The sequence below is a fragment of the Eurypyga helias genome, unplaced genomic scaffold (genome assembly GCF_000690775.1).
Source record: "Eurypyga helias isolate BGI_N326 unplaced genomic scaffold, ASM69077v1 scaffold33087, whole genome shotgun sequence".
NCBI classification, from domain to species: domain Eukaryota; kingdom Metazoa; phylum Chordata; class Aves; order Eurypygiformes; family Eurypygidae; genus Eurypyga; species Eurypyga helias.
Genome location: NW_010261824.1, coordinates 57,318 through 84,216, shown reverse-complemented (window position 1 = coordinate 84,216; position 26,899 = coordinate 57,318). Strand labels below are relative to the sequence as shown.

Genomic DNA, 26,899 nt, shown 5'->3' with positions numbered 1-26,899 from the left:
CAAATTGCAAACCTTGATGAAAACTACTCATCACTATTGTTGGGAAAATGGCTTATCTTCAGAACTACCTAAAGTATACTCATTTCTCCTAGGAGGTCATCTAGTTGTCTCTGATACTTGGATCTTGGGTACTTCTCCATCTCTTGTGAAAGCCTAGCGCCTTGAATATTTAAATGCATTTGTCTCAAACTGCTACAGTTAGGAATTTGCACAGATTAAAAGTGAGGGCTAATTCTCTAAGGAGATACAAGGCATTTTCTGTTTGGAGTCAAGGTATCTAACTCTTGGGAGCCCTGATCAGTAGGGCTAGGGGCGGGATTCATGAAAGCTGCTATACTTAGAGCCACTTCAACAAGCCAGAGGAAAATGTTCTTTCCATCCCACTGACACTTAACTCTGGGCTGTAGGCAGAAGGCTTTGTACACCAAAGGCTCAATCCGGGGAGCAGTAGAGAGGCACTGACTCTTGCATGCTCCCTGATCTTAGAGTGCTGACCTGGAAATGTAGCTGTCCAGCAAATCTCATCCCCATTGTAGGGAGAGTGAGATGTGTTAATAAAGACAAGGGCAGATGGATTATAACATCTTACTATGCCTTGTGAAATTGTCTTTGCTCTAAAATCCTTGAGGTTGTTTATTCTAAAATCCTTTAGGATAATCATTCCTGGGTAGGGGATTGTTAATTTTGCTTTCCTTTTTTCTGCAACCTAATTAAATATTACTTGAAACAGGGAGATGATGCCCCAATTAAATAGATGACTGCTTTATTCATGGAACATCTTTGAAATTAAACAGGAAGGATTTCTACTCCAGGTGCAGGCAGTACCGTGGCTACCAAGGGTGTGTACAGTCCCTATTTAGAAAAGCATAGCAACAGTGAAGCAGTAGTAGCTACATTAATGTTACTGACTCTTAACATATAACTTCTCTCTGACAGGGGAATAGTAAGGTAGTTTGTACCAAACTGCTTCAATAAAAGAGGAAAAAGTATGTCTGCATTGTGCCATGAAGGGGCAGTACAGCGACACATACCTCAAGCCATTCAAGCTGCTGTGGAACAGAAACAAAATAGTTGCATCAGCACATCGCAAATAAGGTCTGCCAAGAGGACTGACATCATTATCTAACCTAGTGATTATGCAGCTTGGCTGAGAGTGGTGTATTCTTGGTCCCAGTCTCTATGTCCTTGATTATTTCTGGCTTGTATTTGTTTTTTAATCCAGATGCCATCTAACATGGGATGTTTGTACAGCCCAGGGAGCAGAAACTATGTCCCAGGATTCTTCCACTTGGATCCAGGTTTGTGCTTCTTTATAGGCTCTACCTGATGCAATCCCTCCTGTGTTTTCCTGCAGGAGGTAGAAGCTGTAGTTTCAGCCCTCCTCAGCAGGGAAAAGCCTGGAATCCAGGTCTACCACTTCCTAAGAAAACGCTCTACTCGGGTATTATGCAAAATGACATGGCTGTGAATAAAAACTTGGCATGCATTAAGATTGCTCAAAGCATACCAAATAAATCAGACTCTTCAGGAGGGAAAGCTAGTTTGTAAATCCCAAACAGCCTTTGTTGACAGAGAAGTGCTTAGATTGTCAGCTCAGCTTGGATTTTTCCGAAATCTAGTGCAAAATCCTTTTGTGTCTTCAGTTTTCATTACCCTCTGAGCTGTGAGGCAGAGCATTCGTGTTCGGCATTCGGGATGAGGTGCATTTCAGCTCTTTGCCTGTCCCCTGCACCTATAACAGCTGGGCCCCAGAGCCCCTGTTCTGTAAAAGGTTTTGTGCCCAGAAAGCAGGAGCAGTGCTAGCATGGAAGACACAAACCTGGCAGCGTGCAGGACCTGGTGAATCAGGATTCAGTGCAGGAGGCTGGTGAATGTTTCAATAGGGAAAGCAAAAACAGGTCCCCAGTCCGCTTGCCTGTTCAAAAACTGCCTCTGAAGCTAAAGGAGAAAAAACTTCACAGATAAAATAAAGAAGTTAATTTTAAAAGAACTGTATGAGCACAAATGGGTGGTTTGAATTCAGCTCTGAAAGGAAATAACCTTTTAATACATACTTGAGCAGTTAACATCTGAACCTTAGTGGTTTCCCAAAAAATGATGTTTATTTCTTGCAAACTGAGTACCTAGAGCAACCGTCCAGAGGCTGTGGCCCATATCTATGCAGCCAGATAACTTAATAACAAGCAGCAGCAAGTTCTCTTGTGCAGCTATGCTGCGCTTGGCTAACTGCTCAGAAAGTCCTGGAAGGTGATGTCTAATGTCAACAGCATAGGTGAGGCATTTGTGTCTTGGTTCTTATTTCAGAAATGTGAAATTAGAAAGCTTGACATGACTATCCTGGGTGCTGTTCACCTCATGCTACTCAGAATCTTCTTACTACACTGGCATATCTTTTCCTGGACATTATTAATTCTCCAGTTGAGCTACACAATGGCTTACATATGCTAAATCTATTTATGTGTTCACAGTATAAAGCTTGCCAAGGCTTATTTGCATTTGTGGTTTATAAAACCTGAACATGATTTCCTGAATGCATGATGGTGCCATATATCATCTCCTGATATGCTCTGAAAACCAACCTTCTAATGACTTTTAGCCTATTCCTAAGGCTGCTTACATTATTGTAATGTTGTTGAGTTGCCTCTAACAGAGCCGGCAGCTCACTACAGAGATTTCATTCCCTTGTGAGATGGTAAAGCAACTCTTTTTCTCAGCTGCATTAGTTGTCTCACTGCAGATAACTCGCCCCAGATTTGCATAGGTGTTGAATGTCACAGCTGCATGTCCCAGTGGCTGCAAAAGGCACTAGGGAGTGCTCAGTGCTTTCTGAAAAATGAGACTATTCAGATTTCAAATTTACCACTGCAAATTAGAGGAGCGGAAAGTATGAGTCAATGAAGGATGGGATTTACTTGCATTCTCCTGATTCCAGTATACTGGTGTGACTACTAAATATATTTTGAGATCTCCTGAGTCTTTGAGAGCATGTAATATTTTTGTCTTAACAAGGAAAGGAAGAAAATGATGAACAAAATTGGATCATACAAATTTTATTTAAACATGCTGTCATTGAATTGCATTTTATTTCTTGGTCCAACTGGAGCAGGAAAATCCTGCCTTTTCAGCTCTACAAGTTCTATGATTACATGAGAACCCCCTAAAGAGCTGATAAAACAAGTATGACAACTCAAGATAAATAATTGCTTCTGGCTAATTGTTTCCAAACTACAGATGCAGTCATATAGTCAAAGATCATCATGGCCAGTTCATGGAACAGCTGTTTCATATCGAAGTGCTGTGATTCATCTTTAATTCCTGTCCATTATGTGCTCTTGGTGAATTTAGTGCAATTACATATAGAAAAAGGTTATTGCTTTGTCTGAGGAAGGCATTGGAAGATGCCATTTTTCAACAGTGTATTTCTGTGCTGTATTATTCCCCCCCGACAAAAAGCAGCCAGAAAGGTGTGTCAGAAAGACAGATTATCTTCAAAAATACATGAAAGGTGGCAGTCTGGTTTCAGCACAGTTCTGTGTAATTTTTAATTGTTTTCTGTCACATTAACTGTCCTATTTGCTAAAGATTCATGTTGATAGGAAAAACATCCAAATGAGAAGTGACATTACAATATTCTGAAGAGAATTGTTTGAGAGAAATTTTTCTGGGCTGTTCCTTCTATAGCAAAAATTAAACAAACTACCACAAAAATAGAAGAGATTCTGCCCAAATTTGGCTCTCTACCTGTGGGAATGGATGTGGAACTGAAGCTGCAATGTTCTGGATGTTAATTTTTCTGTGTGTTTGCTCTGTTATCTCACTTTTCTCCCTGTAAAATGGGATATTAATCCTTCCTTCTTTCAGAGAATTAGCTAGGTTTTGTACAGTCCTTTGGCACTATTAATGAAGGATTTCCTCTGCAATTTAGCTCGCCTCTTCCGCTTTGTGCAGAAACTCCTGACTACTCCAGGAACATTGCTCTGCAGAGTTGCTGTTTTGCATTAGGAGCTGATGAATGTAAAGCTGAGATTTTCCTTGAGAATCTGGAAGAGAAGCTGAAATTGCTTCATGAAAAGTCAGCCAGCATGGTGAGTTTTATATCCCTAAATTAGCACTGAAGAGAAGGGAAAAACTTAAGAAGTAATTTCACAGTAAAGCCTCAGTATGCTAGTGAGTAGGAAAATAAAGTATTCTTCATCCATGAATCATGCTCATTCCCATGGGGGGGACAGATAGATACTTATTGCTCTTGCCATTTACCCTCTAGCCAGCTGTCTGAAGAAGAGTCATGCACCTATAGCCACACGTTGAAAATATCTTTTCTGCTCTCTCGAGTTGTTATAATGGCTAGAACAGAGAGGAATTGTGAAGGACTTCATTATTCTCACCATTTAATTTTGCAGGATGCCCTTTGGTGCTTCTGCTCTGCAGTACAGCAGAGTCATCCTTATTGATGTATACATCTGGTGGACACCAAAATAAGGCTACCACTACTAAAAAATACTGACTTTGATGACATGAATTACAGAAGCACTAAGACCATTTTGGAAATATGAAGTAGCAGTGCTTATTTATTTAACAGCTATAGCACAGGAGAACACCAAAAAGCAAATAAAACCCCCCTAAAGTATGGGAGTCTAGTGCTAGCAAGCACCAGTTCAGTCTTATCTCCTATGGATACAGTTGGACGCAGCAGCAGGAGTGTTATTTTCTCCCTACATGATACGAGTCACTTCCACAGGAGACAATATGCAATCCTAAGAGCTAAGCACTAGGTGTTTCATATTTGCTGAATCTCTTGCTTTGAGTCATTGATTTCTTCACATCGAATCTCATCTCTGGCCCAGTTAGTGAGCCATTAAGTGAGGAGTCTACTGTGTTGATGAAATAATAATTCTGTTTACAGAGCGCCTTCTCACTAAGGCACTGTAGGTGCAGCACTGTATCCGTTTAATTCACACTCCTTTAATAATTAAAGCTTTTCTACCTAATGTCTTTGTGAAAAACTGAATACTCGTTCTATCGTCAACCAGAAGCAATTGCAGAGAGGCTGCTTGGGGAGCAGTTCTTAGAAGGTTGCCCATTTGTTTGGCACTGAAGCATCCTTTCCTCTAGAATGAAGAAAACATTTTCTTCTTTTGGGGAAGGTGCTCAGGCCATGTATACAAACACATCAGTTGAGAAGCAGAATGCCTGACATACTCCATTTCTGCCATACTTTTGTCCCATTAAGGACTACCATGCTCTTTTTTCCCCTTCTACAAATTTAAGACATGGTGAAATTATACATATCCCTTAAAGAATAAATTTTCTGATGATAGCAGAGAAAGATACCAGAAACTCAGGAAAAGTAAGGGCTAGGATGACTTGTTGCATCCAACACAATCTGGGATGGCAGAGCTTTACCCATCCTGCTGAGGAATCCCCTAGAGGGGAGAGTCTTGTTCATACAGTTTCAGATAATCACTTTCTGCAGCACTCACTCTTTTTTTATTCTTATGTCTAAGTAGGAAAAGAACAAGAAAGAAAGAAACTGAGGTGTGTTGGCTAAGCAGCCAATATGCTGTCTCACATGCTAATATTTGCATGCTGCTGGCTTGGTGCTCTGTTTAAGAATCCATAGGGGTATTTGCAAAACCTGTTCAGAGAATTACTTCCCTGGCCTACCAAAGTGCAATTTTATATGCTTAGTGAATCCAACTCAGGAAAGAACAAAGGTTAGTTATAAAGGCAAAAAAAAGTCCTTTAATCATAAAGACTTAGTTCTCCTTTTTATTTTCCTCTATGAACATTTATGAAGTTTTTGTAAAAAGGCACATTAGGGCTCTGTACATACCTTGTGTAGGTATAAAAAAAGACACACACACACAAAAAGGATGTAAAGGATCAGATGTCATATAAAGTGCCATCACTAGTGATTGCATCTGTAGACCTACTCTTGGGCTAACAAAGCATAATTAGTTATATTGACAGGATACAGCCCTGAAGTGACCATCTACAGTGGGATGTGAAGAATGAACCTGAGAAACCAACTATGAAACATGGTGACTCTCACACCTGGCTGACATGACTTCCCTTTACCTGTGGGAAGGGCTCCTGGAAGGTGGAGCTCATTTAGCAGCGTTTAGGCTTTGTCACATTACTAGCCTTGTAGGGTAAAGATTGTCCATGTTAGCAGGAATTAATTCATCTGCCTGTTGTGCCCATGTGAATATGGGCTGCAGGAAGCAGTGTCCGTTCCCACTGCCATGGCATGTCCCTTGATGGCCATGTCAGGAGACACTGGCATACTCACTGGTTAAGCTGAAACCTCTTGAAAGTCCCTTGAATGTGTGTCCAGCTTTATTTTAATGTGCCTGTATTTCTGCGCCCTCCCTTCCTATGTTTGAAGGGTCGCTGGCTAAGGAAGTGTGGAGACATAGACAGTCATTTCAATTCACATTGCATCATTCCAAACTATTTTTCTGAAGGTAATAGGCTGTAGTAGTAGATGAATAGTTCTGGTGGCATTAGCCCACTTCTGAGCAGTTTCTTTCCTGGCTGACTCACTGGCCAACCGCACCTGAGTGGCACTACTGCTGCTGTGAAGGCATGGGAACAACTAAAACTTTCAACCTCCTCAAACAATGCCTTTGAAAATATTTTCCTAAGATTTTTACTTTGCTTCTGTCACAAAAAGCAAGACTGGAAAATAGTTTGAGAGCTCTTTAAGATAAATCCTTTTGTGCCTTTCCTACACATGCAGGTAATTGCAGAGAGATTTGGGATCTGTCTAAGTCAGATCCTGCCCATTAAAAAATATATCTCAGAGTTGGATTTGACACGCAGTGTTGACATCCTTCTTTCTATAGTAAGGCAGATGATATGTTTAGCAGACAGCTACTTTGACAACTTCCCTTCTGAGGAGCTGAAGGAAAATGCTGAAAATTTCCTGTAGCTTTTGATATTTTATGTGCTTGCTGGGCTAATCTTTATAAAATCCTGACACTGGGAGGGGGGGTGGGGTGTCACACTTACTGCTACCAGAGGCAGATGCAACTCCAGAGACACCAGTGGAATTGCATCTCACTGCAGTTGTGAAGCTGGACCTCCCTTTGAAGAAAAATATTGCCTTGCTTACATTAAGGTGAGAACAGACTTGCCAGCTTTTGATACTAGTTCTCCAGGCTTGTGTGACTGCAGGATCTTTCAAAACCTATAATTTCTTTCCATTAGGAAAATCACCTGCACAAACCTTTTGAGAAATTATCAAAAAAATATTACTTCTTCCTTGTAGTTTAAATTACATCTTGAGTTATTCCCCACGCATTGTGTGCGTTCTTTACTTTCTTCCTTTCGCTTTGTTACACTAGAAACTACCTTCTGTATCCTAACGTTGAATAGTAAATGCCCATATTATGTGATAATGACTAACTCCAGAAAGAGACCCTGAAGCCATGATAAAGAGCTATTGAACGAGACTTGAACTGCCAATGTGCTCATTCAGAATGAGATGAAAGCCAGGCAAGTGCCTCGTAGCGGGAGTCAGTCTAGATGTTTCGTTGTATCACCTCCTCCTTCAATAGGAGATTCCCAGAGTGGGGTCTTAACAGTTTTCTGGAAACCTTCCGACTGGTTACTGTGAATATATTTTTCAAAGTAATTTATTTCCACAAGGTGAAATATATCTAGTTTGTTTTCACTTGTTTGGATTTCAGTCATATCAAGATGTATACCAGATTTTAACTTGAATCTTTGAGCAGTGTTTGACTTGCATATCTATAAAATTTTTAGGGCTACATGTAATGAAGTGGCAATGTGTTTTGGCACGGTTGCAACTGTGAATACTTTTAGTGCGTCTGATATCGCTGTGTCTGGTAAAAGATAGCATTATTGTATGTTTTCTGAAGGTACACTTAGACCAAGGAGGCTTCCCCTCACACGAAGAGCTGTCACTGGAGCAGGTCACCCTCAGAGGCGAGAGGTGGCTCCTGTTGCATTGCTCGGTCACATTTGACCTGTTGTGGCAGCGTGTTTGCAAATGCTGGACCCCAGGAGCAAGGCAAAGAGCCCTCTGCAGAGACCATGGTCAATGGGCTCGGTATAACCCTGTTTCGCTTATGGTTCCACCTATTTATCAGCCTCTACTGCCAGCTTGTAACTGTACAGGGAAGGCTGCCTCTCCCCTAGAGGTCAGGGTGGTGTGAGTAAGCCTGCTTTACGCTGCTCCATTCGATCCAAGACAAAGCCATAGAGGAGATCACCAAGTCTCCTGTCTAGAAGATAAGCGCAGCAGCAGCTGGTAGGAGCAGAGTGGGCTGCAGTTATTCTTTCTGGGGGTTTCCTGTAGGATTCTGTTCAGCTTGTTGAGACACACTTGACTACATAGCGCTTTCATTACAACCTTGCTTTCTGCCTAAAAAGGGAAAAATAAGCCCTACAAATAGCATAATGAAGAATTCAGGCAAAGAGGAGAAGTTAAAGTAGGAAAAGTCTTTTCATATGAAGGAAATCTTTTGGAGGGAGAAGGGGATAATGAAACCCAGTAGCTGTGAAATTGCTGTGTGATAACCAAGTAAGCAACCTCTCTGTCATTCAGAAGAATTATTGCAGTTTTCAGACTTGAGTCACTGGAGAAATATGGCAGACTTTGCCACATATTTTATTTCTTCTACACTGTTTTAAAAGGTCTAACAACATTTTTGCAGCAGAAGAATTTTTTTTTTTCCCTAGAGTGCATGTTGATGTGGGGAAAAATGGTGAAGTTCAATGATTTCAGTGCTGTAGTGCAACTATTGAGGAAATGATTGAAATTCAAGGATGATGTAATGTGGAAATTATCACGTATCTTCTTGAGGAGGCCAGCCTTGGTGATCCCACCTCATCTATATTCCAGGCATCCACTGAATTGAGGGCGTTTGCTTTAAAAAGGTACTATTTTTTACCATCTTGATTGCCTTAGGATGAGGTGTTTTTAGAACAGTGGAAGTGTAATGAGAGCTTTATTGGATGAAGGACTCCCTGGGCTAAAACATGAGTTTTGGCAGCTCGGATAAACAAATACGTTTACAGCTAGCAGTGATGAAAATCTCACATTGTCTACTACTCAGAGGTTATGGGGGGTTCTGCAAACATAAGTTGTTGTGGCAGTGCAATGCTTGTCTCATGCTCGTATCAGTTAAAAGGTGACTGGATGGCTGGAACAATTGTGAAGGGGTGGACACCATTACAGAAAGTATTTATATTGTCATTATTATGGGGCAGTTCAGGCATAGTCCTGATCACCTAATCTCAAAACAAATTGGTTACATATAGAGTGTACTGGGAGGTGTTCCTGCCGATGGCAGGGACATTGGAACTGGATGTTCTTTATAATGATATTTTTATCGGAAGGAATATTGTCCAAGAGGATGCTCATGGTAAGGCAAAAGATCAGGAGGATCCAAAATGTATACGTTTCATTCACTCTTCAGTGCCATGCTGAAAATGTGTAGAAGGAGAGTGAAGGTGACATTCAAATGTTTTTGCCATAAATGATTTAGTCTTAGAATTGGTAGTAGAAGCTTTGAAAGAAATGGGAAATCCTTCTTAATTGTATTTATATTTGTATTAACATGATAAAAATCAATACTATAGTCTAAGCTATGACTGCCTTGGCAGGCTGGGATTCTCTCTGTAGGTGTTTGTTCATGTAAACCTGCAGATTTCATAGGACTGAGCAGCACACAAAGCACAGAGCTTTGCCTGTGCAGGTAACCTAAACCTTGACCTTTAATTCAGCTAGTCTCTGCCTACCCACCAAGAGAAAGCTGGAATGAGATGCCAAATGAAGTACAAATAATTAATTCAGATCCTTTCAAAAATATAGAGGGTATAGCCTCATCACACCACACTTGAAAAGTTTCTTCGTCCCCTGCATGAGTGAAGAAAGTGAGGCAGAGAGCATCCCGCGTGCACTGCGAAAGGGGACTGCATCTCAGGGGAGTTTCAGACTGTCACATTGCGTTTCGCTCTGCGCAGGAGGGAGATGTCGGCTTCCCAGCAGTTCTCGTGAGCGGAGCAATCCATTTTGTTGATCCACCAGCTGGCCAAAACGTGGGGGGAGTGCCAGGTTCCCTGTCTGCCTGGTGCTAACCAGCTGGCCCTGGGCATGCTTAGGAGTCTGCAGAGCCAAGCTGAAGGCAGGAGGCAGCGCTGGAGGGCTGGCTGGTTGCTAGACTTGGAGTTGGCAACCTTACCCTGCCCAGGAAGCTGTGTAATCCGTATGGCTGCAGCTGGGGATTGGAGGACTTGGCAAAGGGGGCAACCTGCCTGCCAGATTTGTTTTGGTCTGTCAGGCAAGGTCACCAATTAATTCCTCTGGAGCATTTCAGTTTGGTTGCATCAGGATTTTCCAGTATGAAGCATTGTAGAGACTGATGCCCAGCTTCACAGAGGAAAATAAAAGACAGATACAATGTAGGTACTTACACTCAAGACTCAAATTCTTAATATTCCCTTCCATACCGTTAAATAGCAAAGTCTATTGGTGCCTGTTTTTCAGAGTCTGTGCAGTTCTCCAGTATCCCAAAGAACAAACTTACCTCTGCTCCGAAGTGCTGGAAAAGCTGTGGGACTCAGCCCCTTCTCATGCCTAAGACTTGAAAAACCACACACAAGATGTTCTTCCCTCTACACACCTTAATCTCAATCAGTGATCCCCACAAGAGCACAGTATCTGTGATTATGCTCATTCAGTGGTATAACAGTGGTTCCCACCTATTTTCATACGGTAATTTAGTGGATTGAAGAGTCACCTGAGATACTCACCATCTCCCAGCTGTATTTTGAAGGGACAATGTAACTGTCAGAACCTAGAAGATTATTCCAGGTATGAAAACCTGTTCCCAGGAAGCCCAGGGGCCTGGGAAATGGGACGTGTGTGATGACCTCTTCATCATTGCCTGTTGAATAGTCTAGGTAGCTATCAGGCTGGAGGGGGAAGATACCTTAGATACCACCTAAAGTGTTTAATGCTCCTTAATATATGGAATTTAATACATCACTCTGGGGAGAAGATTGTACCATGGCGTCAGACACATGAAAGGCAGGTCGTGCAATACAGCAAATTCAGAGACACTGGTGGCATCATGACTCATGGTCCAAGTTAGCGTCAAATGCAAGAGGTATAGCCACATTTCACAAAGATGAAACACCATTCAGAGTCTGAAAGTAATGTAGATAAGATAGTGTCATGGTGAGATAAACATTTGACTCCAAGTTCTAGCCCCATCCTGAGACTGTATCAATCTCTTATGCCCACAGTGAATCTAATCTACATATCACCCCCCAAGACTCATGGTCATGAACAGAACTTGAATATTAATAGGTTTTTTTTGACTACATAAGCAGGAATCTCATTAGAATTCTAATGTGTTAGCCCATTCAGCCCACATTTTTGGCTCTATTTCTTTTGCTATAATTATCTTTTTATCAGCTGGCAAGAAAACAAAGCATCAAAGCAGCTCTAGCTAAAGTAAATCCTCAACTGCGTGAAAGACAGGTATGACCAATATCAAACAAGGCACTTAAATATTGCTTCATATAACATCTATAAAGAATGTTGAGTTACTCCTGTTTGTGGAGGTTAAGATGATACATGGAAGAAATAGTGGAAAAAAGTGATGGAGATAGGTTGGAGGGGAGCTAGTCACAACATTTCATGCATTTGTCACCATTTACTATATTTTGAAATTAATTTCATCACTGAGAAGAAGATTTTAAGAGTAATGAAATTGCCCGTAAGCTTCAGAAAGAAAAGGGACCATGATCCATTTTCCCAGTGAGACAAAACAAAGATGTAGCAAAAGCCTGAGGATTGGATTGTTAGTTCAGCGCCCTCGTTTTGCACCGTACTTGTTATAGTGACCCTTTCAGAGTTCATGCAGGACGTGGAGTTTGAAGGTGTAAATCCCCAAATAGTATTTTTTTCCAAAGCACTCCCAGTTTACCTAACGGCAGAATACATCAAGGATGATGGAGAATGTGGCTATCCAGTAACAGGACCCAAGTTTACTTGGACTAACAGTATGCACAATGTGATGAATCCCAGGTAGCTGTTACTGTAAAGATTTTGATTTCACTTTGCCTCTATTATGCAGATGGAAATTGGAGTGGTCCAGGATAATCCATAGAGGTATTGGAGCATGGAGAGAAGAGACAGAGCAAGTTTGTAAAGGTCCAAAAGTTTTAGCAAGCTGATGTTTTAGCATGGGGTGTAATGTAAATTTTGAAGCTGCCTGGGCACAGTGCCCAGCTGCAGGGCTGCCTGCTTCCCCCAGGAGACGGATGAAAGTGTGCTGAGGTGCCCACGTTTATCCCACTGAGAGAAGCTGAACAGGCCAGTGGACACAAATAAATGGAGAAGGGAAACTGGGACATCAGGAAGAAACAGGTTACAGGTAATAAAGGGAAGTGCTGTGATTAGATCTATATAATTCCTGCGTCCCAAAACCCATCTGAAAGTAAACTTAATAATATTAGGACATATGTGTGTTCACTGTGAATTACAGCTAAGAAAACTGCAGTGGAAAAAAGAGGGAAAACCAGGTATTTTTTTGTACATTAAAGCATTTTCAGGTACCAAAATAACAACCTTCTCACACTGATTGAGGAAGAACTGTAAGTGCTATTTTCAAAAAGCTTTGGATTTTCTTAGTAAACTGTTCTCCCAGCCCTGCTTGCAATGTAATTACTTCCTATCCAGCAATAACAGAAATGAGAATGTCTTAGGCGATGTCTTTTTCCTCCAGAGACAATGTGAAATGGTGTTCAGAAAGGTACAAAATTGTAATGTACTTACAGGAGAAAAAACCCACATAGTAATCAAGTGTGGAGGTTAGAGGGAAAAAAACCCAACCCAAACCTTGATTAGAATTTATATAAAACTAACTGGAATGTATCAGACCTATAAATAAATCCGAGGAAAAAGATTTAAACCATTGTTAGTAACCAAAATGTCCAGTAGATGGCATGAGAGACCTTGAGATTCAACCCAGAGCTCAGAGGGCCACTAATAGCTACTCTCTTCTGCAACCTTCTGTGCTTGTCTCTCGTTTTAGCCTTAACTACTGTATTTGCTAGATTCCCGAGGTTTCTTATTCTTCAGCTGCACTTAGATCCACACAGTACATTTATTTTTAGGGACAACCAAAGTTCGTTTAATAAGTCATTCAAACATGCTGAGTAAAAGCTTGGCTCTGTTGAGTTTAACCATTGACTTCAGAGGGGTTAGAACTGTACACGTTATTTTTTTTTAATGCTCATGCTGTGGAGCAGGCATTTCATTTCCAGGAGGGGTCTGATATTAACGGTTTTGTCCTTTCCTGTCACGCTGCAGCTCCTTTGTCTGGAGCAGAATGACCATGCTTTCCTGAGAGTCTCTGTGTCATTTAAAATTAGTGAATCAGAAGAGCCAGGTCTGATGGACAAAAGGTTTGTTGTCTTTGTCTAGGATACAAAAGCCTCTGTCTCCAATAGCCTTTTGCCTATCCCACTGTAATAGCAGGATCCAATTCTGGGCTTTTATGAATAATCCACTAAGGTTTAACCAAAGCTGACCATGAACAAATTAAGTACATTGTTTTGATTTTTTCCAAATGTATAGTTATTTTACAGTTGGATGAATCTGAAAATGAAAGCCTTCAACTTAGCAATAAAATATACTCATGTGGTTTGGAGATCAAGTGGAAAAATTTACTTTTCATCTCTAGAATCGCCGAAGAACTCGCAAAAGACATACGGGACTATAAATTCATAAGCATTTCTGACTCCATCAAGTGGGTAAGTAGCCATATCCTTATGATGCAGAAAATGAGGCACAGAAATCCCCAGCCTCATGCAAAAACACATTACAGAACTGCAAAGGCAGGATTAGGACTCAAGCCTGGCCTATGTTAGGCCCGTATCTTTTTTCTGACACTCATTTTTTTAAAACAATACTGGAGTACTATAATTGCAAGGTCATCTTCCTTGATTATGACAGTAAAGTCCAGAGTTCATTAATTCATATCATTGAGAAGCACTAGGAATGAAAAGTAGAGTGCATAAAAGCTCAGACTGTGAAGTACACATTTTAATACTCAGTAGGCTATATAACTTTGGTTCACTTTATAAGATAGGACAAGCATGATTTCCAAATGAGGTTTAAATCTGGACTGCAGATATCCTCCCAGCTGAGTTGGAAATGTCTATGTGGTGCATTAGGAACTCCAGAAGGGCTTTTTCACACTTGTACTGCTAATGCTCTTAATTCCTTTGGCAAAATGAGCTGGTTCTAAGTGTTTTGCTTTGCTGTACCCACTGCCAACCTCAGGCTTTACTAACTTCCATTATATTTGGGTTTTACAGCTGCAACATCAGTGGAGCCTTTCAGTCAGTCAAAGGCATTCAGCTGTCTCAGCAAGAGGGCACTAACGAACAGGCACTGGACAGAAATGAAAGCTGCCCTTTCGAAATGGAAATAATAAGAGCTGTGTCTCACCCGTGCCCTGCACACACCGGTGAAAGGATGTGCCTGGGTTTTGCTAGTGACTGCTTTCCACCCTGGATGAGCCTGCACTCCAGCCCCGGCAGCGTTACTGGTAGGGTGATGGTGAGTGAATTCCCTGGCCATGCTCTGGCACTGTGGGGCATTGTCACCTTTCTTGTGTCTGGGACAGTGTGTGAGCTAGGGGTTTCTTTAGGACTTCTGGGCTCAGGCCGTTCCACGCAGCATCTTTCCATTGGAAGCTTTATTGCCTGGGAACATTATAGTCAGTGCAAAGTGCTACCGCAGGAGCTTCTGCTGGGGGAAAGGCATACGTGTGTGGCTTTAGCATGAGCAGGATGCCTTTTTCCAGGTGTCCAGGCATCACAATTTAACCGAAAGAGACGTAGAGCTGTTCTGGTGGCTCCCTTTAATTGGGACGCCAGAGGTGCCTTCTCATTGGTGCAAGATCGGAAGTAGGGCGTCAGCAGGAACAGGCCTGACTTGGCACACTTTTTGTCTTTTAAAGCTCTACAGTATGTATTATCATCATATATGGTCATTGTAAAATAAGCTAATTTAGGACTGCTGATCAGTCTCTGCCTTCAAGTTTCTTCCAATGATTTTAACAGTCTCTAAATTGTTTCTGGGAGAAGGCATTTGCCTTTATGAGCTGCTTGTATTTTTTGTACTGTACATCCCAGCTTGATCATTGTTAATTAGTGTCATGCTTCTGTGTAGATGACTGTGTTTTATTGCAAGCAGAATTACTTCTCTTACTAATGGCTCTTTGCTGTTACTAAATTCCTGTTCTAGTAGCTGAGCATGAAAGTTCATTTTTCTTCACTCACTGCATCTCTTCACCACTGTTGTCTTATCTGAAGTGGTTGACTGGCAAAAGTTTCTCTTTTGTAAACAAGCGGATTAAAGAGAAAGGTGTTGGATTAAAGATGACAGTCTGATCCTGTGAAAGTCAATGGCAAATCTCCCATAAGCCACAGTGAAAACAATACCCGGAAGAAAAGGGCTCTCCAGGTGTAATATTAGTGTGATTTTAAAGGAAAGTGGAATGCAATATTCTTCATCTCCTCTCTTGTCTAGGGCTACCCTTTTTCAGTGCAGCACTTCTGATGAGTTAGAAAAACACAGCTTTTTATAGGCATTCTGTGAATACTTTATTACAAATAAAACCACAGTGGAAGAACTCATGTCACTGGTCTTAATTTGAACATACTTGCATGAAAAAAGCTGTTGAAAAGAGCACTGGGTATCTGCATATATACTCAGTACACATGAAGATTCTCAAATAAAACATATAGTCTAAATTAAGGCTGGGGGACGGGAAGGAGGCGGGGAAGGAGGCAGGTAACTCTCTTTTGCCATCCTTAGGTTATCCTTACGAGAGAGGTTTAGGGGTAGAGGCAAACATGCTTGCCACAGGCTATACACCAAGCATTAGGGCTTAGCCCACTGGGCCCTAGCTTGAACCAATTCATAATGGCTTACTTTCTTCTGGAAGTAATAAAGTAAGAGCTGTATACGGAGAAAAAAATGGGTCTTTTCTAATTTTAATTTGGTGGCAAGCTGCAACTTGAGAGAGCGTGAGAGTATTACACATTTCTTTCAAGAGCAGAAACATAAGTAAAGCACTGAGAAATGTTATTCTGTAATTGTTCAGCTATTTAGTCTTCAATCGTCTTCTGATAGCTCTGTTTTTAGTTAGAAGGAAAAGTATTTTCTTTAATGACAGTTTCCTTTTACATTGCCCACGTAAAGGCTTCTCTTGAAGGGCATGCTGGCTGCTACTGCCTGTTATGGAAAACCTATCACAGCTGACTGCACGTCTGAGTTGTGTATAAGGTGAAGAGATATTGTGCCGTTGCTCAGAGTTTGAAGGTGCCATCTATTCCTGGTCCCCTGGGGTGGGAGGGAATTACCTTTCTGCATAGGCCTAGTGAAAGCTAGCAGATTGACACTTCACTGGTTAAACACAGTCTAACTATCCTGCTTGTATTTTATTTTAGCTTTATGATGCTATTGATCTTACATATTTCTCTATGCATTACTTTTTTTGGAGTATTTGGAATGCTACCTGATGTATTATTGTTCCCTGAAGTTTTTAAAGGCATCATTTTCATAAGTATACAATAGGATATGGTAAACCAAAAAAAAAAAAAAGTTTCTATTCATACTTTTAGCTCATGAAGAAACAGCATATCCATTGAAATTTAAATGAAAATGGGGACTGTGTCACACACTATAGCTCACTGGAAAGCTACAGTGGGAGTCTAGCAGTCCAATTCATTCCTTTGTAAAATGTACTAAGGCTAATGGTCTTGCTGGGAGTAAAATGTATTTTTTTGCAGAACGGTTCCAAGAACAGACTTTGCTCTTTACCAGAAAACATAAAAGAAAACAAATGCTTACTGTGTCTTTAGTATGCTAAATATGAAATTCTTTGCACAATGGAATGTTAGCAGTAGCCGTAATCATGTTTTCCTTTCATCACCTAGTGAACATAATTTTAAGAGAGGACTGCTGTAATTATATTTCAGATAAAAGGAAGGAGAATTTCTGGATAATATTATAGTTGGTCTGATTGTTTTGTTGATAGGGAAAAATAAAGAGAGAGACCACATGAATACTTATTTAATGAACAACATATTTATTAAGCAGTGCAGACTGTACATAATGCATTTGACTTTGGATGCCGTGCAGTAGGCTTATTTTTTTCAAGCACATTTCTTAATATTTTACTACAGCTATTATATTCCCTTATCTGTCCAGCTCTTCAATTATTTGTATAGTATGTCTATAGCACAACACTAAAGCATTTAGCTTAACTACAGTCGCCAGTGCAGGTGCAATCAATGTCAGCATCCACAGACTCCACAACATCCTCAGATGCAGATTTCTTATCGCTGCTTCTCTGCCATTCCAGCAGGCTTACAGCAGTATCTGTCAGAGGAGTGAAGCCATTGTTAACTAACATCAAGCAAATTAATACATTTCAAGGAAATACTGTTTTGATGGCTGCCAACTCCTCATCAAGTAAAGAATGAAATCCTGCTCCCACAACTGACATCTGACTGACTCATTGACTTGGGGCAGGTTTTTCATCCATGATATAATTACTATAATACTTCCCTAAAACCAAAATGAACAACATTTCATGAAGCACAAAGACAACAGGCAGGAGGCTGTAAAAGTGATGGAGGTAGCCACCATTAATGTAAGACCACCACATAATGATGCACATCAGCAATCTCTTTTTATGTTAGTGCTGCATATCACGCGTATTTCAGCTGACTATTTGTTGAAGTTCATTCTGAAGGATAAGCCCTTTGGAGAATTTTCAGAGGTTCATAAACTTCTAATTAAAGTTTCCCATATATTGTGAAATCTGGCAGAGCATTGTCAGTTGCAGCATTAACCTTACCACACTGCTTTATCAACACCAGCTTGAATAAGCCATATCCCTTAATGCTGAAATAATCTAAATAGAATAATGATATTCATCCTCCCAATAAATATTCTCAGCTAGTTGAAGGTTTATCACTGCATCTGGAAGAATATTAGGACATCCATTTAGATTAAGTTTGTATAATGAGAATGGGTAAAGCTTCCATAATTTTACCTCCATTTGTTTTATCCCTTAGTTGGATAATACATTTATAACATGCCATCTCTCATCACTGGGAAATCTGGGCCCACATATAGGTTCAGGTTGTATCAGTTACTTATCTCCTGAAATGCTAACACACTCCTTGGCTAAATTACTGTCCAACCTGGAGCACAGGTTTTGCATAATAAACAGGATAACAAATATTTCCCAGAAAGGTGCTGGAGATGCTTTTTAAAAATAGATAATACTATCAAGCTGTGAAATGAAAAATGCTATAAAATGACTGAGTTCTGTTTTTTATATACATTAATTCTTGTTATGTCTCTTACTCTTGGGCAGATTGTGGGTCTGATCACATTCATAGCCATGTAGGAAGTAGTTCCCTTGAGAAACAGGATCATGGTTGAGTAACTATGATCCTTATGGGTAGGGCTTGTGGCAAGTTTACAATGTAAGCAAATATGTGGACTTAAACTTGGAGTGATGTCTGTCTCAGTCAAGATCGTAAGACTTGTTGATTTGAGGACATCAGGGGGAATTCTGCATCCTTATACTTCATTTTATCCTTGCTCCCCTGGTGATAGTGGTGGGGTCCCTCTTTTGAAACAGAAGAATATGAGGTCTAAGTCCTCACATAAAGAGCTGAGAAAAGGTCTTTGTACAGTGTATGCAAATACATGTGCTCAGCTTGAGAAAGACGAGGATTTTGTTCCTGCTGCTTCTCCAAGTCATTGGATGAAGAAAGAAAAAGAACAGTTTTTAAGGTCTGGCCTTGCATTCCTATTGATCCTTAGCCTGAGGAAAAGCAATCATCTTGCTAAAAAACCACAAATGGCATATTTTTCCTTCGTCCTCCTTCTCCCCCTTCTCCTCTTCATTCTTTTCAGGATAAATAAATGAAAAAAGCCCTTGATTAGGAGTGTTGCTAGCAGACTTCCCTGTCTCTGATTCAGTAAATGAACTAGAGTAGCTTGCAGTTGCTGCAAAAGCAGCACTGGCTGTGACAACTAACACACCTTTTTTTTTCCTGATTTTCCTCTTTTCTCACACATTTTTATGAGAGAATGAGACAGCTATATTATAGACTAATATTCTGAGACAGTGAGTGGCCTGGGGTGATGACATTTCAGAGATAGAGTCTTGGACACACAAAAGAAATCTGTGAAACATGGATATGGCAAGATTTTTGAAGTTTTTTTTTGTTGAGGGTGGGTTTTTCTTTTCATTAAAGAATGCATCTATTCATTTCTCAGGGAGCCATCAGGAAACTATTAGCACTCTCTCTGTGCTACTTGTTGAACAGGCTGTTGTAGGTGGTTGGCTATTATAAAATGATGCTCATTGCTTTTATGGGCTGATTCAGCATTGCAGAGATTAATAACATGAGCAAAGTTCTACACAGATTGTTCAAAATCAGACACAAAATACCCTCCAGTATTACTCAATACAGGGGTCCTTTAACTTCAGTGAAAGTACACTGGATTATTCCAGCTAACAGTGGATTTGGCCAACAATGATTAACACAGAGAACAGACTACTTCAGTAGGTACTCCCTAAAGGTAGGTTTCCCTCTAACGTACAAATGTACTGTTTCCCTCTAAGGTATAAATGTACTTTGTAATTCATTAAAAGATTTAGGAAGGAATGCACCAGAAATATCTGTATGTCCCAGGCTGGATTCTCCTCTCATGCTTATATAGCTTCAGTGTGAACCTGTGTTAGACAACGCATCGCATCCATGACAAATTGCTATAAGTGAAAGGAGAAAAAGGCCCAGTATTTTTAAAAATCTGGGCCATGACTGTGTGAGTATAAAATACCTTCAAAAACAAACCAGTTTTTGGAACAATCTAGAGAACATTTCAGCAATGTGTTTTTTGCTGATGTATTGCACAGTGGCATAGCATGGCAGCCTAATCACAGCAGTCATGTCACACTACTTGACTGACTTTCAATTGCCTTGCTTGCCCTGGTCTACACAAAATTGCAGGCTGTAATGTGCATAAAAGGACTCAGTGTTGCTTATCTCAACTTTACGGAGATCCTGAAAACGTGAAAAAAATTTTATCGATCACTGCTGCCCCTTTTACCACCTCAAATGTTTTTCTCAGATGATGCTACCTGCCATCATCTAAACTAGCTTTTAGCTGGCCAGTATTGTCAGTGGTTATAGCAAATACTAATGGGATTAAAAACAGCAGCTCAGAGAGGAGCCAGAGCAATACAGGTCTGTGCGTGGCTGTGCTGTGTTTTGTTCTTTCGAGTGTTCTGACAGAGCTCTTGCTGCACGTGACACAGAGAGAGAAAAATATCATACCTTTTGGGAAACAGTGGAAGCCAACCTTAACTGAAGTTTTTTCGATTGGAGTACAGTCTTTCATACATTTCAGTACTGGGTCAACAGAGTAGCACGTAGATTCCTCTCCATCAATAGTAGGATTTCGATTCAGCTTCACATAACTGCGCTGCAGCTTGCACCCTAAGAGGAAAAGGAAAGGTAGTTAAAATTGCAGAAATAAATCTCAATCGATCCTTGCAATAATTAAGGTCCATATTTTCTCTTCAGCTTTTATTAAAACACAGGTGCCTGACAAACCATTTTCACAGTAGCGAGGTTATCGAGATAGGATGATAATAAGTTGGGGAATAGAAGAAAGAGTCTGAAAGGGGAGCTATTTTAAAAATCTAATTGCACAATATAACCCAAATGGAATCATGTATACCCAGTTTTTTAGAACTACATAATACACACAAAATAACCTCTCCTGTCTGAAAGCTATTAAGACTAGATACTGTGAGCACAATGGCTACTTCATTGCATTAGGAAAGATGTCAACTGTACTGAATGGATTAAAAAAAAAAAGGCAGCATTTATATAATAACATCAAGGATAATTTTTGTATTGGAAGATTTTCATAATGCTGCAATTATCTCACTAGAAAGGTATAATGTAACTTAACAGGATCCCAGCCATGACTCCGTTTCCTGACACACACATAAGTACAATTCTGCTGGCACTAAAGTCAAGGAGAAAACAACCATTAACTTCAATAAAGTTATCTCAGGTCCAAGGTAAATGGAGACCTACAGAACAAAACTGTATTGATGTTATGGGAGACCATTACTGTTTTCCAGCTACATGTAAGAGGAAGTTTTTTTACTTTAGGGGTATCTCTAAATATTTCCCTGAGACTGCACCCTTAGATGACACAGAACAAAAATGAAATTTTGTGCACTCTGAAGATTTTCATAAACTTATGATCTGACGCTGCCCTAATAGCCTGCAACTTGTTTGTTAAGTCTGCAGAAAACAGCTGAAACTGCTTTGATTCAGTAGTGAAAATCACACTTACTTCAGTGGGAGCAAGATTAGGCCTGATTTTACCTCTCCAAGAAAAAAGCTACTCAGTGTAAGAAACTGTAGCAGAATCAGCTGTTTAACATTGAACTGCACATGAGACTAAGACTTTTGCTGTAGTATATATTTTCCATATTCACAGGCAGTATTTTAAACAGTCAGTGGTTAATGAAGTTAAAATGGATATATATTGCTATTGTTTTTTCCAAGTAAAAGATATCTGCTGCTTTTAAAAGAAATATTTTCTACCTATCAGCAGAGGAAAAGTGAAATTGTATTCTCCTCAAGCATAAATTGTTTTCAGATCTACTCACCACCAGTGCAGGTTTCTTCCAGCAATACCCATGTATGAACAAAAGCAGAACTGCTGTGTGCCAGCTTATGATTTGGCATTAGGAGTTCATTGTGCTTCTCTCTGTCATTATTTCCACAAACTCCACAAGTCTTTCCTCTCATCCATGAAGCAACAGTAACCTATAAAATAACACATCCTTGTAGTGAACACTGAAGTGTTGGTCTGTTACTTTCCTGAGGTACTAAACAGAAAGAAAGTAGTAACCTTGAAAGTGAGCCCAATACCTTAAGGATCACACCATCAAAAGTCACATTCTTCAGTCCATGTGATGGAGCTTCCACGATAACTGTTGTTCCATTTTTATAAATTCTAACGTTGTCTGTAAAAAGATAGTGAATCATAAAGTGATCTGCTTAATTTCAAATTAACAGAGAAACTGAGTAGCACAAAATAAATCATAATAAATTTTCATTCACAACGACCATTTTGCTGTTACAGTTGGATTTTTTTTTTTTTTTGTAGAGAGAGAAAGCAGAAGGAGAAGAAACAATCTCTTTGTTTGAAAAAAAGTTCTACTGCTGTTCCTTATGGTTGCAACTGACTTTTGTATGCAGTCTGCTAAGTCTTGAAATGATAATGACATTGATGGTGGTCCAGGTAAATATCTGGCCCAAAGCATCTAACTGTGACTATAACAAGCACCTTTTTTCTAAACAATCACCAGCCTGGACATACCACATATATATAGAAGGGCTTTATTTACCTGTCAGTTATGCTGGGGAAAAGTAAGGAAACACAGGAATGTAAGGTAATACAAAACTTTAGAAAGTATAATCTCTAGATGTTCTTTGAATTAATCTCACTTGTGTTTTCTTTATAATTAATTGTTTCTATGAAATTTATAAAAACCCAGTTTTGAAAGTATTTAATATCCAGTTCAGTCCTGAAAAAGAGGGTGTCACAGCTTACCTTTTTCATACTCAGAAACTCCAATGTGTGATAGTACTGGTTCTTCATTGCATGCCACACGGAGAGATGAATTTGTCACAGGGCAGATTGTGATGTTCCTTCAGTAAAAAAAAAGAAAACCCACAAACCCACAACAAAACCAAAAAAAGAAACATGGTAAATTTTAAATGTGAAAACTCAAGATAGTTGTGACCAAAACTAGTAGAGAGCCAGTTTCAATATCTGGATTTTGAATGACTGAATGAGTCATTTACTTCCCAAAATGCAAAATTCATTGGGACTTTGGGTTTTGAGATTCAGCCTTTAAAGAAAAGACAGCTTGGGGACTTATTGAGCAGGTTATCAGGTAATGATGGCTATGAAATTGAAGACAAGAGCAACTAAGTCAAAGAGTCTCAGGTGAGGATTCCTTCTGGAAACACCATCTTTTCCCAAATATCCAATTGCAAATTAGTTTCACCTAGGGGCTAGACATTTCCCATCCCCAGACTAACTCCCTGAAAATGCATACCTAATTCCTGAGCCCTCAGGATAAACCGCACTTACACTGAGGTTGTATTTATGTGAACCTCTCTTGAGAAAGACCGAGGATCAACTTTTTTTGTAGTAATGATGAATTTTGGGTGTTCAGTACAATCTTGGGCCACTATCAGGTTGCAGCTTTTATTGAAAGAATATGTGCGGCTCACATGATCGAATGTTTTGAAATCTCCCTCGCTGACTTCACACGTGGCTGCAAAACAAAACCAAAAAAGAAATGGCAGATGTGACAACAGCATATGTGTTGCTGCGAAGTATTGAAGGCCACCTCTGTGAAACTCAACTACACAGCACACAGGAAAGAAACTGCAACATCTTTGAGGAAGGTTTCAATGCTGCCAGAGTCTGTAAAGGTAGGATAGTACTACTAAATAGCTACCAGACATAAACTATATTAGTATTGATTTTGATTACATGCTAAACACAAAACTCAAGCTAACAGGGACTAAAATGTAACAAATTCCTGAGAAACTAAACATAGTAACCATGATAAATCGTAGTTCATGTTTCCCACAGAATTTCTAGGCACCAACCAGCTAAAACTCACATGACTACTTTTTGAAGAAAATAAACAGGGCAGAAAATACATGATCTGTCTTGTACCCATGATCTGACGCCTCTCAATGCAGAGATAGCACATTCTTAGAAGCAGCAAAGGACAACCTCTACTCTGCAGTCAGGAGTGATTCCTGAACTCCGAATATTTATATCGGTTTGAAGTCTCTTCATTCGCCTTCCAACAAACATGCTTCTAAGTGAAGGAGCGAGCTGTTGAGAAAGCAGGGTTAGAGACGCTGTGCTTCACTAGAAGACCACTACAAGGGAAGGCAAGGCCCAGTCATGGCAGAGTACAGATCTACAAACATTGCTTATTCATGAGATAAGCATATAAGTAATATTTACATTGATCTTCTTGTGCTATTTGCGAAGCTATTTCAGGAAATAAATTCCAGGCAGTGATATCTCGAGCCTCATAAGTTGGAGATGGGCCTAAGGGCAGAGTGAATGGCATTCGGAGTGCCTGACAGTAAAGTGTTACCTGAAAAAGCAGAAACAAAAATACATTAAGATGAATTGAACCATATTGCTCAAGATATGACTGCAAACAAAAAAAAGGCACCTATCTTGAAAAAATATCTTGAAGATGAATTTATACAATTTCAGTTGTGTTGGCCTCTCCAGGATGCATTCAAACCTTAAGCTTTTGCAAGGAATCATTGTCTTCTAGTCACACTTGAATTTTTTGAGAAATTGGGAAAGTAACGGACATAGATAAAGTTCAAGTGATAAGGAAGTGACTTCTTAAAAATAAGCTAACAGGTTAAGTAACTGGGTATGTCGATGGACCTGTCTAGGAAAGTGAATATCTATTACAAGCTGAAAACTTGCATGATGAGCACTGGGGTAAGATCCCTCAATGTAGCTACAAATTACATTTACCAAGAGAATCAAATTAATGTCTGGTGTGCCTACTTCTTCATTATCATACATTAAAGATCCTGCAATACTGAAGCACCATGGAAGGTTAAAGACACACTAATTTAACTGTGTATGAATAGCTAGCTGTTATTAATTTTCCAGAAATCCATAGGGGAAATTTTTCAAAACAGTGCATAGGGATTTGGTGAACAAGGACCAATTAATCAGTGGGACTCTGCAGATCCAGCCTGTGCAGCTGCTCTGAGAGAATAACTAACTGCTCCAGTCTGGTTAAGGCACAGTTGTATTTGCGGCTGTCCTAAGTTGGTTGGACCCGACTCATCAAGCGTGGTCGCTGCAGATGTGGGACTGGAGTGCCAACACAGACAGATGCTGTACCTAGTTGCAATGGAGTGCAAGGTGTTCCCCAGGCCTCTGTTATCTGCTCTGAGACCCTGTACATCCCACTGAACTCGCCATGCTGGGTAAAATGAATAAAGGTGTGAGTGCAGAGCAGTCGTATTTGAGACAATTTGAGCCTAACTGCTGCTCTCAGCAGACCTGGAAACAAGGTATTTGACTAGTCTGATTTTCAAGTTATTGCAACATTGCATCAAAGCAGCACAAAATCAAGAGTATTCTTGTATACATTTCAAGACCCATGTGATGTAGCCGAGTATACAGCAGCTTCCGTAAAAGGGATCGGTTTACTTTATTTTCTTTACATTGAGCATCAAAATGCTATTAGCTGAAAATCTATTCAAGGTAAGGAAAAGGAAAAGAAAAATTGACACGTACCCCAGGAGCTTTAATTACTGTATCAATGGTTCGTGGAGATGTTGCAGCTGCCCTTACTATAAATTCATGAGATGGGTTTCTCTGCTGTGCTTCTGAGAAACCCAACACAAGTGCTGCACCAGGAACATATTGCATGAATCTAGAGATAAACAAGATGTGACAAATTCAGGTACCTGAGCAAAAGCAGACAGGGAAGGATGAGTACTACTGGCAGTTATGAAAAATCAGAGAAACAATGGAAAAACTGAAAAGTCAAAGAAGTAATACTTTGGATTAAATGAAATGGTGTATTTTATCAGGAGGAAAACATTGGTGTGGTTTTTTTTTTTCATTTTAACTGGGTATTTTTTGAGGCTGAATAGAAGAATCTTTCAAAACAAAAAGATGGTTTGAACTGAAATATCAAATCATTTAACATGGAAAAGAAAATTAGGCATGTCAAGTTTTTAAATATTTGGGGGATAACTTTTAATATGAAACAAAAGACCACTAACATGTTTGGGTTGAAAAATTTCATTCCGTTCTTTCAGTGTTTTTATACAACTAGTCTAAGAAATGTAACATAACAACTTAGAAAAGAACAAATTACATACACTGTGCCTGTCTTTTTTATCCAGGATGGAAGGCTTCCCCATTGCACCTTCAGCTGCACGGCTGGCTTCTTTGCCAGTTGGCCTGTGGTAGCCTCGGCTGCTATCCTGTAGTCTCGGCACTCCTTGCCCCATCTCAGCCTGGCCTTTACAGACAAAGTTACCCAAATTACAGGAAAGAACCAGAGAACCAGCCTCGACCATTTAAAAATGCAAGATTTTCTTCTTTACTGCAAATTCACATTGATTCTTTAGGTCTTTACCAAGACTTGGGACTCATAATCAATATGATTTTTTTTTTACTGCACTATAATTTCTATTAGCCTTCCTCAATACCTCTTGATGTGAACCCCACCCCACTATTTTCAATACTGAAATATCAGGTTGCATTTGTTAATTGTAGCAGTGAAAAGCAGAGGTTTGTAACTTGTGCAAAGGCACATGGAGAATAAGGAGGTGATTGGTGACAGCCAACATGGCTTCACCAAGGGCAGATGGTGCCTGATTAACATGGTGGCCTTCTATGATGGGGTCACAACCTTGGTGGGTAGAGGATGGGCAACTGATGTCATCTACCTGGACTTGTGCAAAGCCTGCGATACTGTCCCACATGACATCCTTGTCTCTACATTGGAGAGTCATGGATTTAGTGGATGGACCACTCAGTGGATAAAAAAACTGGCTTGTCTCACTCAGAGAGTGGTGGTCAATGGCCCCATCTTAGTGGAGACCAGTGATGAGTGGCATTCCTCAGGGGTTGGAGCTGGGACTGGTACTGTTTAATATCTTTGTCAGCAACATGGATGGTGGGATTGAGTGCACC

General features: G+C 40.1%; 1 protein-coding gene across 1 annotated transcript in view; it reads right to left on the bottom strand.

The window, feature by feature from the left end:
* Positions 1-17,124: 17,124 nt before the first annotated feature.
* The window catches only part of LOC104512503 (vitellogenin-1-like), a 43,934-nt gene continuing 34,159 nt past the window's right edge, over positions 17,125-26,899 (bottom strand). The window contains 9 exon segments of the mRNA XM_010155505.1: positions 17,125-17,440; positions 20,425-20,586; positions 21,780-21,939; positions 22,045-22,139; positions 22,730-22,827; positions 23,276-23,462; positions 24,173-24,308; positions 25,487-25,625; positions 26,080-26,222. Of these exon segments, the coding sequence (XP_010153807.1) occupies positions 17,322-17,440; positions 20,425-20,586; positions 21,780-21,939; positions 22,045-22,139; positions 22,730-22,827; positions 23,276-23,462; positions 24,173-24,308; positions 25,487-25,625; positions 26,080-26,222 (1,239 nt within the window). The 3' untranslated portion in view covers positions 17,125-17,321.